Here is a 12,451-nt window from a genome sequence, read left to right as displayed (position 1 = left end):
AGCAGCAGCATCCCTTTCTGCGAGTGAGGCGGTGCAAGCAGGGTGCCTGGAGATGGCAGTAGCTTACAGTGCTGACGCACTTTTTGATCTGTTACAGACTTCTGGCAGGACTATGGACTCGGCCGTGACCGCCCGCAGGCTCCTCTGCTTTAGACACTGGGCTGCGGATGTTTCGTCTAAGGCTCAACAAGGTTCCTTACCCTTCAAGAGTAAGCTGATTTTCGGGCAACAATTGGAGGACATGATAAAATCTCTGGGGGACAATAAAGTCCATAGATTGCCAGAGGATAGACCTAGGACAAGAGGATCCTTTCCTCAATGGGCGGGAAATCACCAGTTTTGCTGTTCATGGTCCACCGGTTCGTCCTTTCGACAGGGTCCCGGCCGCCAATCTTCTTGGAATCAGTCCTTTCGAGGGCGCCGGCCTGCCAGAGATGGAGCCCCACAATCTCATGGGGGTCCCAATTCAGTGCAATGAGGCAAGGCCGGTCCACTCTTCCATTCCAAGAATAGGGGGGAGGTTATCCCTTTTTCTAGAAGAGTGGACCAACTTAATCTCAGATCAGTGGGTCCTCAGTATAGTAGAACATGGTTACGCGTTAGATTTTGCTTGGCCGATCCACGAGCGGTACATGGTTTCCCCATGCGGGTACCAGCAAAAACGCCGGGCGGTACAAGACCCTCTGCGGCGGTTACAGGACCTAGGCGCTATAGTTCCGGTACCCGCAGGAGAGCTCAGGTGAGGGCGCTACTCCATCTACTTCGTGGTGCCCAAGAAGAAGGGCACCTTCCATCCCTTCCTAGACTTAAAGAGAGTCAATCGGACTCTAAAGGTGCCTCATTTTCGGATGGAAACTCTTCGCTCGGTGATAGTGTATGTACACAAAGGGGAATTTCTAGTGTCTCTAGATCTGACAGAAGCTTACTTGCACATTCCTATATGCCTGGATCATCAGAAATATTTGCGGTTTGCGATCCTGGGGCATCATTTTCAATTTTGTGCTTTACCGTTCGGTCTGGCGATGGTGCCCAGAGTCTTCACCAAGGTGATGGTGGTTGTGGTAGCGGCCCTGCGAAAGGAGGGGATTCTGGTACACCCCTACCTGGACGATTGGCTGATTCGAGCGAAGTCAGAACACCTTTGCAAAGCAGCAGTGCAGAGGGTGCTACAGATGTTGAGCTCGTTGGGTTAGGTGGTCAACCCCGACAAGAGTCACCTTGTTCCCTCCCAGTCCTTGGAGTTTTTGGGTGCTTGGTTCGACACGATCTTGGGAAAGGATTTTCTTACAGAGGAAAGATTGTCCGAGCGTCTCACTCAGGTGGAGTCCTTGCGATCCATGCCTCATCCCAGGGTCTGGGATTATTTGCAGGTCCTTGGTTCGATGGCTTCCACTCTCGAACTGGTGCCTTATGCCTTTGTGCATATGCGTCCTCTTCAGTCAGACTTGTTATCCCAGTGGAATCCACTCTCTGAACAGTTTCATCTTCTCCTCCCACTGAAGGATTTGGCACGGTCCAGTCTTCTTTAGTGGCTGTGTCCAGACAATTTACGGCAGGGGGTGGATTTGGAAATTCCCTCCTAGTTAGTGGTAACCACTGAAGCCAGCCTCTCTGGGTGGGGAGCGGTTTGTCAAGGAATGGCAGTGCAAGGCCAATGGACAAGAACGGAATCCTCCTGGCCAATCAATCGGTTGGAAACCAAAGCGGTTTGGTTGGCGCTGCAGTCCCTCCTTCCTGTAGTAGAAGGACGATCAGTGAGGGTACTCTCCGACAATGCGATGTCAGTGGCTTACATCAGTCATCAGGGGGAAACCAGGAGTCATCCGGTGGCGGCAGAGGCTCAGCTTTTAATCAACTGGGCGGAGCAACACCTCTAAAGATTGTGGCCTCTCACATTGCTGGGGTGGACAAAGTGCAAGCCGATTTTCTCAGCTGCCACCAGTTGGACCCGGGGGTGGGAACTCTCCGAAGAGGCCTTTCGTCTTCTGTGTACACCCTGGACCATGCTCTCCATGGATCTTATGGCGACGTGCCGCAATGCCAAGGCTCTTCGATTTTTCAGTCAGCAATGGGCACCAGGAGCAGAGGGGGTAGATGCTGTAGTCCTTCCCTGGCCAAAGGACGTTCTGTTGTACATCTTTCTGCCTTGGCCATTGGTCAGAAAGGTTCTGCGCCACATTGAAGCTCATCCGGGCAAGGTGATACTCGTGGCTCTGGAGTGTCCGAGGCATCTGTGGTTTGCCGACCTTCTGAATCTAGCAGTGGACAGTCCGCTGAGATTTTGGCTATCTCCGAATCTCCTGCAACAAGGCCCCGTTTGTTTCGGAGAGGTAGATCAATTTTGTCTAGCGGCATGGCTTTTGAAAGGCAGCGATTAAGGAGTAAGGGTTACTCGAATACTTCTACCTCCATGGCGTACATTAGAGTTTGGGGAGTGTTTGAATCCTGGTGTCTAGACCACGAAGTGCAGCTGTCCAGGGCTTCAATTCCGGATGTTCTGGATTTTTTACAGGCTGGATTAGCCAAGGGGCTGGCGTTTAATTCCCTACGAGTTCAGGTGGCAGCCCTTGGTTATTTTCGTGGAAAGGTGCAGGGGGTTGCGCTAGCATCTCATCCGGATGTGGCTTGTTTTCTGAGAGGGGCTAAGCATTTGCATCCTCCTGTGCAGAACCCCTGTCCTTCGTGGAAGCTCAATCTGGTTCTCCGCACCCTTTGTAATGCTCCTTTTGAGCCATTGAAATGAGCTACCCTGAAGGATCTGACATTGAAGGTCATTTTTCTTGTGGCTATCTCCTCAGCAAGGCGTGTTTCCGAACTTCAGGCCTTATCTTGCAGGGAGCCCTTCTTATGGATTTCTGAAGCAGGAGTCTCCTTAAGAACAGTTCCCTCCTTTCTCCCGAAAGTGGTGTCCTCCTTTCATTTGAATCAGTCAGTGGAGCTCCCTTCTTTCGCAGGTCTGGATTCTTCTACTCAAGAGTGTAGGGATTTAAGGAAGTTGGACGTAAAGAGGGTGTTATTGTGTTACTTGGAGGTCATGAACAGTTTCCGTTTTTCGGACCATCTGTACGTTCTGTGGAGTGGACCCAGGAGGGGTCATAAAGCTTCAAGGGCCACTATCACACACTGGCTAAAGGAAGCTATTGTTTCGGCTTACCTTGTTCAGAGCCGTCTGATTCCGGTTGGTCTTAAAGCTCATTCTACTCGATCACAAGCAGCCTCGTGGGCGGAATGTCAACAAGTGTCGCCACAGGAAATTTGTAGGGCGGCTACCTGGAAATCTACACACACATTTGGCAGGCATTATCATCTAGATGTCCGGGCCCCTGAGCCCGGTTCCTTCAGGGCCAGTGTACTCTGAGCGGGACTCTCTCAGTCCCACCCTGATTAGGGAAGCTTTGGTACATCCCAGGAGTCTGGACTGATCCTGGAAAGGAAAATTGGTTCTTACCTGCTAATTTTTGTTCCTGTAGTGTCACGGATCAGTCCAGAGTCCCACCCATGGGAAAACGGAGAGTCCGCTTGGCCGGTAGTTAGTCATATTTCTGCAAGTTTACCGAATGCCCCACTTTTCAGGGAAAGAGTATGGGCATGGTTTCATTCATTGAGTTGCAAGTTTTTCATTCCCTCTGCTCTTCGGGGGGAGGTTGTTTATGTGAAAGTTATGCTTTAATCTTTCTGCTTGGGTACAGTGTAATACTGATAGACTCTAGGTGGCACCTCAGGGGTATAGGACGGAGTCCGTTAAAACTTCTCTGTCTCCATCTACTGGAGGGGAGGCAAAACCCAGGAGTCTGGACTGATCCGTGGTACTACAGGAACGAAAATTAGCAGGTAAGAACCAATTTTCCTTTGGAACACTGATGATTGTGTTTAGCTCTGTCCACAAATTAGTATTAGCAGCTTCAGCTTCACTAAACATGCTCCTCTCACTTCCCCATCCAGGGAAGGATCTTTCTTTCTTTCTCTTGCTGCTCTCAATATGATCTAGCACTTTCTTTCCAAAATCCCAGTAAGTTCCCTACTGGGAAGTCCAAAACCAGAGGAATGGTCTGGATTCCACCAGCTTCTATATAAGGATTTGGACTCCATCAGCTAGAAGACCACACATGATTTTACAGTGACAAACCCTTGACCAGTCTTTCAATTTTTAAAGCCAGTATATCTGTTCTGTTGCAGTTTTTCCTCTCATCTGCAAACACGCAACCTTCTCCCTTCTAGCCATTCCTGAATGGCACTTTTGAAGACATTGAAGAGAACTGAGCCTAGAGTTTATTCATTTTTTTTATTTCTCACCATTCTTTTAACAAAATACATTATGACCATGCACAATACTCGGAAAATAATCAAATAAAAACAGAATCAAAATGCAATAAAAATAAAATCCCCACTCCTCCTTCTGTGCTACCTTGCCGGTCACATTCCCTTCACTAGGATGCACCCCATTGATCCCCACTCTCTGGGGCAGTTTTGAGCAGCTCATGTTGTTTGCAGTGAATTGTGTGTGGGCACTTTAAACCCGTGAACATTGCAGCAAATTTTCAAATGGAAACTATCCATGTTTTCCTTTTGAAAATTAACGGCTGCAAAGTACGGGCGCTAAAATTGCCTGCACACTTTGCGCCTCCTGTTTGTGTGGGCAGCCGAGCAGGAAAACTGAATGTATGCGTGCTGTGTTTCCTCCCCCAGTTTAAACACACCCCCTTTTTAATCAGATTAAAAGCACATGCACCATGTAAGCCGATACATACTTTTACCCAGGCAGAGGATGGCAACTTTCAGCCAAGCCATTTTATCCAGGTAAAGAGCAATTTACTCGGGTAAATGGCTTTTGAAATTGTCCTTCTTGGATCCTAATGCTCAACCAACTTCTCCTGAGGTTTGTAATCTCTCTTCCATCTCACAGATCAGTCTTCTGTGCGGAACAATCATTGACCATGCATATGTATGCGGATCTTGTAAACCGTTGTGAGCTACGTTTGGAACGATGGTATATAAAACGCCCAAATAAATAAATAAACAATCAGAGGCTTTACTGAAATCCAGATAAGACCTCATCTAATGCACCCCCTACTCTGCTTCTCTGGTTACTTAATGAAAGAAAGATCTTCCCCTTGTAAATCTTTATTGCCTAGGCATCTGTAACTCATTGGTTTCAAGTTATTGCACTATTCGATCCTTCAGGAGTGCTTCCTTTTGCCCATCACGATGTCAGTAATAGATCTGTAGTTTTCTGCTTCCTCTTTGTTCCCACTCATGCGCTCTCCTTCAGTCTTTTGGAAACTTTCCTGTTCCAAGCGATGAGTTGAACACAGCTGTGAGGAGTATAGTTAATACCTGGTTTAACTCCATTAGTAATCGGTGATGTACCTCAATAGATTCCACACTTGTCTGCTTTCTAGTCTGCCAGTAACCCGAGAACTCTCTCCTCAGCATGTGGTAAGATGTCCCTTAAATCCGTGCCTTTGGGCTTTAGTTCATCAGCCTCACCTTCTAGTGTGAATATCAACTAAAAATACATAAGATATCTGCTCTCTTCACTAAACCTTTCTGTTCTCTAATTCTTACTATTCCTCCTTTTTTTAAGTCTTACTCTTTTCAGTTACATCGGTAAAGAAAGTTGTATCTCTTGCTTTCACTAAGTGGGCAATATTCTCCCTTGATTGAGCATTTGCCAGCTCTTCCTGTCTCCATTTGTTTCTTCTGCTATTTTTGCCTGTCTTTCTCCTTATCTATTTGTTTTTTGATTGCTATTTACTTTGCTCTTACTTTTTCTCCTCTTTCTTTGGTGAACCATTGTTGTCTCTGTATTCTCTTGCCCTTGCTAACATGCCTGTCACAAAAATGTGTTGCCGTTTCAGTATTCCTTTTTTATTGCTGTAGTTCCAATGGGCCTCTTAGATACCCTGCTCCCGACAAGGCTTCCTTAACGTAATAATTCCTTTTCTTTACCTCAGCCTTTCTGAATCTGGAACCCGTGTTCTAGCATAGTTTGGTTCTGATCCAGGATTTACCGTAAACCCCATGGTATGCGGATCACTGGTCCCCAGATTGTTCCCTACTATAACCTTAGTGATTCTATTTCCATCTCCTCTTGCTCGGATTCTTATCTTACATTTGGAACTCCCCAGTCTTTATCTAATAAATTTAAATCCTCCTTTAACAGCACTCCGTCTGTGCATGCTGTCCTGTGGATGTCTTCTATCATATAAATATCTATTTCTTCTCCTTATGATGGTAGCCTATAGATAGCAAACTTGTTGCAGTCTAACCATGGAGTGATACAGAGGCATTGTGGCATTCTCTGTTGTATTTGCCATTCCCTTCCTAATAATTCCTAATATTCTGTTTGATTTTTTGACCACTATAGCACACTGAGCTGACGATTTCAATGTAATATCAACTATGAAGCCCAGATCTTTATCCTGGGTGGTAGTTCCTAATATGAAACCTAACATCATGTAACTATAGCATGGGTTATTTTAAGCATCATCTTGCACTTGTCCACATTATATTTCATCTGCCATATGGATGCCCAATCTTCCAGTCTCGCAAGGTCCTCCTGCAATTTATCACAATCTGCTTATGATTTAACTTCTCTGAATAATTTTGTATCATTTGCAAATTTGATCACCTCACTCACTGTACCCCTTTTCAGATCATTTATAAATATATTAAAGCACCGGTCCAAGTACAAATCCCTGAGGCACTCCACTGTTTACCTTTTCCACTGTGAAAACTGACCATTTAATCCTACTCTCTGTTTTCCTGTCTTTTAACCAGTTTGCAGTTCACAAAAGGACCTTTCCCCCATCTCATGACTTTTTAGTTTTCTTAGAAACCTCTCATGAGGGACTTTATTAAACACCTTCTGAAAATCCAAATACACCACATCTACTAGTTCACCTTTATCCACATGTTTATTCACTCCTTCAAAAAATGGTAGCAGATTTGTGAGACAAGACTTTGTGTAAATCCATGCAGGCTATGTTCCAGTCTATTTGTTCTGTGATTTTATTCTTATAATAGTTTCCTCAATTTTTCCCAGCACTGAAGCCAGGCTCACCAGTCTGTAGTTTCCCGGAACTCATCTGGAGATCGTTTTAAATATTGGGGTTACATTAGCCATCTTCCAGTCTTTAGGTGCAATGGGTGATTTTAATAGATCTGAAATCTCATTTTTTAGTTCTTTCAGAACCCTGGGGTGTGTGCCATTTGGTCCAGGTGATTTGCTACTCTTCAGTTTGTCAGTCTGGCCTACTACATCTTCCAGGTTCATTGTGATTTGGGTCAGTTCATCTGAATAGTTATCCTTGAAAAGCGTCTCCAGAATGGGTAACTCCCCAACATCCTTCTCAGTAAACACCAAAGGAAAGAATTAATTTAGTCTTTCTGCGAGTGCTCCTTTAACCCCTCGATCATCTAACTGTCCAACTGACTCCCTCGTAGGCTTTCTGCTTCAGAAATATTTTAAAAGTTTTTATTATGAGTTTTTGCCTCTGTGGTCAACTTCTTTTCAAATTCTCTTTTAGTCCATCTTATCAGTGTTTTACATGTAACTTGCCAGTGCTTATGCTTTTTCCTATTTTCTTCAGATGGATCCTTCTTCCAATTTTTAAATGAAGATCTTATGGCTAAAATAGCCTCTTTCACCTCACCTTTTAACTATGCTGGCAATCCTTTGGCCTTCCTTCCACCTTTCTTAATGCGTGGAATACATTTGGACTACGCTTCTAAGATGGTATTTTTTTTAACAATGTCCATGCCTATTGTACACTCTTAACCTCTGTAGTTGCACCTTTCAGTTTTTTTTTCTCACTATGTTTCTCATTTTATCAAAGTTTTATTTTTGAAAGTTTAGTGCTAGAGTCATGGGTTTACTTCTTGTCCCCCTTCCAGTCATTAATTCAAATTTGATCATATTATGATCATTATTGCCGAGCACCATTACCTCTCTCATGAAATCTCCAGAACTGGACTGAAAATTTCACATAATAAGTAGATTTCAAATGGAGGGGTGGGGAACCTACAGCCCTGAAGAGCCACAAGTTGATCTGGTTTTCAGGATATCCCTAATGAATACACATGAAATAGATTTGCCTACAGTTGAGGCACTGTGCATGCAAATCTATATCATGAATATTTATCAGGGATACTCTGAACACCTAATTGTTAGCGGTTCTCGAGGACCAGAGTTTTCTTATCCCTGGGCTACATATATAAAAATGAAACATTACAAAAATTAATGGCTGGACTGGCCTGATGGCGCGTGGTGTGCAGAAGGTGCCTAGCTCGATCCTTGATTCAAGTCTTCGTTCCCTAGGTCATCAGAGCTAGGGATGCTGTGGCGGGAGAGTTACATTCATTGCCTAAGGGTGACACCTGGTGGCTGGATTCAGGGCCCAGGATTGCAGGGTTCTGGAAGGAGCCCTGGTTCATGAGCCGTGGCCCAGGACCGTCACTGCAATGACCAGATGAGGTATGTTGGTGGCGGGGGTGGGGGGGGGAAAATTTATTCCTGAGTAGTTGTAAATAAAGGCTCAAGGTGCCGTATCCCTGCCCTGGTTACAACTGAGCTGGAAGTGGAAAGGAGCAGGAGGAGAACTGCCTGATCAAAAAGAAGAAAAATGAATGAATTTTTTCTTCCTTTTTTAAAACTAGGAATCTACCATGAAGTATCTGAAGACACACACTGGGCACCATTCCTCAACACCAGTATCCATTACATCAGGAAGAACTATCCCCAGCCATGGGAGGAGGTAAATGCTGTTCAAGGACTATATAAGCATCATTTTGTTGGCTGTTTTTTCTTTTTTTTTAAAGAGTCAAAGGTTTCTGATCTATAAACTCTGCTGACCAACCTGTGGAAATATGTGGGCAGATTTAGATTTTGGACAAAAGTGGTGGAAAGAAAATGAAAAAAGCTTTCTGCATATTCCCCTTTCTCTCTATCTGTTGAGGAGTTGTCATGGTTCATCCTTATTTGGCATTAGTTGTGTATACATCATCCTTTTAAGGAGAAACATGTTACACATAGTACCAGTCCCTGTACGTACCCGGATCAGTCCAGACCATGGGTTGAGCCTCCCTTCCAGCAGGTGGAGACAGACCAGAATTGAAAGGATATCCTGTATAAGGACAGAGCCTACCCTGCAACCCTCAGTATTTGTCTGTCTCCAGCAGGTGGAACAGCTCACCCTGTGGTTCCCTGTTAGCTTGCCCTTTGTTTCTTTGGTGTTTCTTCTTCTACATTCTTTCTGGGGCAAGCTCATGCAAGTACCTTTTCAGTCTGTTTTCTTACTTATTTAAAAAAAAAATTAATAATAATAAATTAAAAAAAAATTTCTGACTGACTGTCAGGCCGATACAGTAAGGAGCGGTAGGGAGAGCTGTGTTAGTGCCGGGCGCGCCCGCGGTTGCCGCACGCACAGTCCAGCTCACCTACCGCTCGATACTGTAGACGCAAATGCAAGCTGCGTCTAAGAAGCGTCCGTGAAGCGTTAGGCCCGCGCAACCCATTTTACTGTATAGGGCGCTATACAGTATCCTGGGTGCGCTGGCCTAACGCTTCACGGACACGCTGGTATCTGTCATTTCAAATGACCGCTGAAAAGCACAGAACAATTTACCCTTTGAGAGTGCTATTTTGGGCTCTCATACAAGGTGCTGTTTACCCTAAGACCAGCCCTGAGAATTTTTAAAAAGTGCAGTTTGAGATAACTTATCTACATGCATTTTTATCATCTTCATGAGTCCTTTTTTAACTTCAGCATGACATGACTGAAAAGAAATGATGTTAATAATTTTGTGCTCATGAATCTGTCTAAAACACTCTACTGCTAGGCAATATAAATTATTATCACGCTATTGCACCTAATGCACATTTTGATTCCTTTGGAAGGGTGGCGACACTAGGACATGAACCTTTATGGCTCAGGTTTACAAATCTTCAAGGCAGACTGTAAACAGTCGAACTATCGATTCAGTTTCTTAAGAGAGAGAAGCACCTGTATGTCTGTAGCATAGGTTGACCATTTTCCTACCGTTTACACTTGCATTAGCATATTCTGCTGATTGCTGCTTGTGTGCTCATGCTGCACAGGACACAGAGAGGCTGGTGGCCTTCCTCTTCGGAATCGCTTCACACATGGTAGCAGACGTGAGCTGGCATAGCTTGGGCATAGAGCAAGGATTTCTGAGAACCATGGCAGCGGTAAGTGCAATTCTCCCTCGTTATCTTCTCATGAGACGTGAGGTGTTTGAGGAGTGCCGAAACCTTTTAACGCACACCCCATGGCATGTGACTGAATTTGTAAATTGGCCTGGGATAAAAAAGAAAACCTGTGTGCTTTTGTTGTTTTAAAAACCCTGTTGGCTTTGCATTCTTGCTACCTGTCCATTTGTCTGATGAGATTTCAGGGAGATAGATGCAGTCATGTGCTTTGGTATTGGCTACTGTCTCCTGATGTGTCCAAGAATGCCAGTGCCTGGTCACGCTGACAAATCACACTGATTACATTTGCTGGGCCATTTTTCCAAAGCATTGTAAGTGATCTCTGGATGTGTGTGTTTTCCAGATTGATTTTCAAGGCTCCTACCCAGAAGCTCACAGTACTGGCGATTTCGGTAAAAAATTTAAAATTGCAATATATTGTTTTCTTTTATTGTTATGAAGGATTTTTTTGTTGTTGTTCACTTATGTTTTACCCTTGCCCCGTGTCTCCATCATCCAGTTAGAGACATCAACAGAAAAATGGAAAGAGGCATTTTTTAAATTGTTATATTCTATTTATATTTTCAGACATAAAAATATACATAACTAATAATTCCATTAACAGGAAAGGTACATGGCATTTACATACGTTTCAATGTTTTGTAACGATCAGAGCACAGACATCAGCGTATATACAGAAGAAGCCCACCCCAAGTACATTATTACAAATTCAGCCAGAATGCATGATCCAGTGCAATTAAAGAGAGCTTACAAACTTTCTTCATGCCTGGGGATAAGTTTTGGAGACAGTTCTCACCAACAGAAAAGCCACACATTTTGTGAATAATTTGCTCCAGTGCAAAAATTGCTGCATTGGTGCACCAGCATTGAATCCCTTAAAAGCAGTAGAATGTTTTCATTGATAAATCTGGAGCAGTTTTATGCTCTGGAGCAAATGTCCAGACAGACAGATGGACAAACAGGTTTTGTACACACATTAATGGTTGCTGGAGCTATGATAGACAACTGGTCATTTGACCTTCTCTTGACCCCCAAGGGCTGCATGTTGCATTCCAAGTCACTTCCAGTTGTCTGTAATCCAAGCACAATAGTGGTTTAATACACAAGAATTTCGCTAAATCTAATGACTAGCATTCTTGCACGGCTGTGGAGCAGCTTCCACGCGGACTGAACTGGGAAAAAGATCGCCCTTTACTTTTTACCCAAAAACTTTGCACCCGTTTTCATAGCAAAAGTACATTGGTCTTTTTCGCTTTAGCCCTTGACCTGGGTATAAAGTGCGCCTGATTGCTTGCATTTTTCCCTTGGGTAGAGTTTTGCTGGAAAAATATGGCCTAAATGTGCCCCCCCCCCCAGGAACCCCTTCTCTTGGTACAGGTAAAATCACCTGGCCTGTGGAAATGCCCTCGGATTTTCAGCCGCACTGAGGAAGGGAGGTTCTCAGACAGCCCATCAACGTGGGTAACTGGCTTTTAACCTGCGTAAATCGCTCTGAAGGTTGCCCTCTAATGAATAGGGATGTGAATCGTTTTAGGACGATTAAAATTATCGTCCGATAATTTTAATATCGTCTTAAACCGTTATGGAACACAATACAATAGAGATTCTAACGATTTATCGTTATAAATCGTTAGAATCGTGAGCCGGCACACTAAAACCCGCTAAAACCCACCCCCGACCCTTTAAATTAAATCCCCCACCCTCCCGAACCCCCCCCAAATAACTTAAACATTTCCTTGCCAAATCCTACCTCCTTCAATACCCCACCCTCCCGAACCCCCCCCCCAAATGACTTAAATTACCTGGGGGTCCGGAACGGCAGCGGTCCGGAACGGGCTCCTGCTACTGAATCTTGTTGTCTTCGGCCGGCGCCATTTTCCAAAATGGCGCCGAAAAATGGCGGCAGCCATAGACCAACAGGATTCAATGGCAGGAGGTCCTTCCGGACCCCTGCTGGACTTTTGGCAAGTCTTGTGGGGGTCAGGAGGCCCCCCCCAAGCTGGCCAAAAGTTCCTGGAGGTCCAGCGGGGGTCAGGGAGCGATTTCCCGCCGCGAATCGTTTTCCGTACGGAAAATGGCGCCGGCAGGAGATCGACTGCAGGAGGTCGTTCAGTGAGGGTTCCGGCGCCTCGCTGAACAACCTCCTGCAGTCGATCTCCTGCCGGCGCCATTTTCCGTACGGAAAACGATTCGCGGCAGGAAATCGCTCCCTGACCCCCG

At 44.9% G+C, this 12,451-nt stretch overlaps 1 protein-coding gene across 1 annotated transcript in view; it reads left to right on the top strand.

Annotated features, from left to right (window-relative positions):
* Positions 1–12,451, top strand: part of GPLD1 (glycosylphosphatidylinositol specific phospholipase D1) — a 106,417-nt gene that overhangs the window by 18,162 nt on the left and 75,804 nt on the right. Inside the window, exons 4-6 of the mRNA XM_029590769.1 lie at positions 8,659–8,756; positions 10,100–10,210; positions 10,575–10,623. Coding sequence (XP_029446629.1) covers positions 8,659–8,756; positions 10,100–10,210; positions 10,575–10,623 — 258 coding nt within the window. The remainder of the gene's footprint in view (positions 1–8,658; positions 8,757–10,099; positions 10,211–10,574; positions 10,624–12,451) is intronic.

This window comes from Rhinatrema bivittatum, chromosome 2, assembly GCF_901001135.1.
Source record: "Rhinatrema bivittatum chromosome 2, aRhiBiv1.1, whole genome shotgun sequence".
NCBI classification, from domain to species: Eukaryota; Metazoa; Chordata; class Amphibia; order Gymnophiona; family Rhinatrematidae; genus Rhinatrema; species Rhinatrema bivittatum.
The sequence above is the reverse complement of the archived record's forward strand: the minus strand, read 5'-3'. Positions and strand labels throughout refer to the sequence as shown.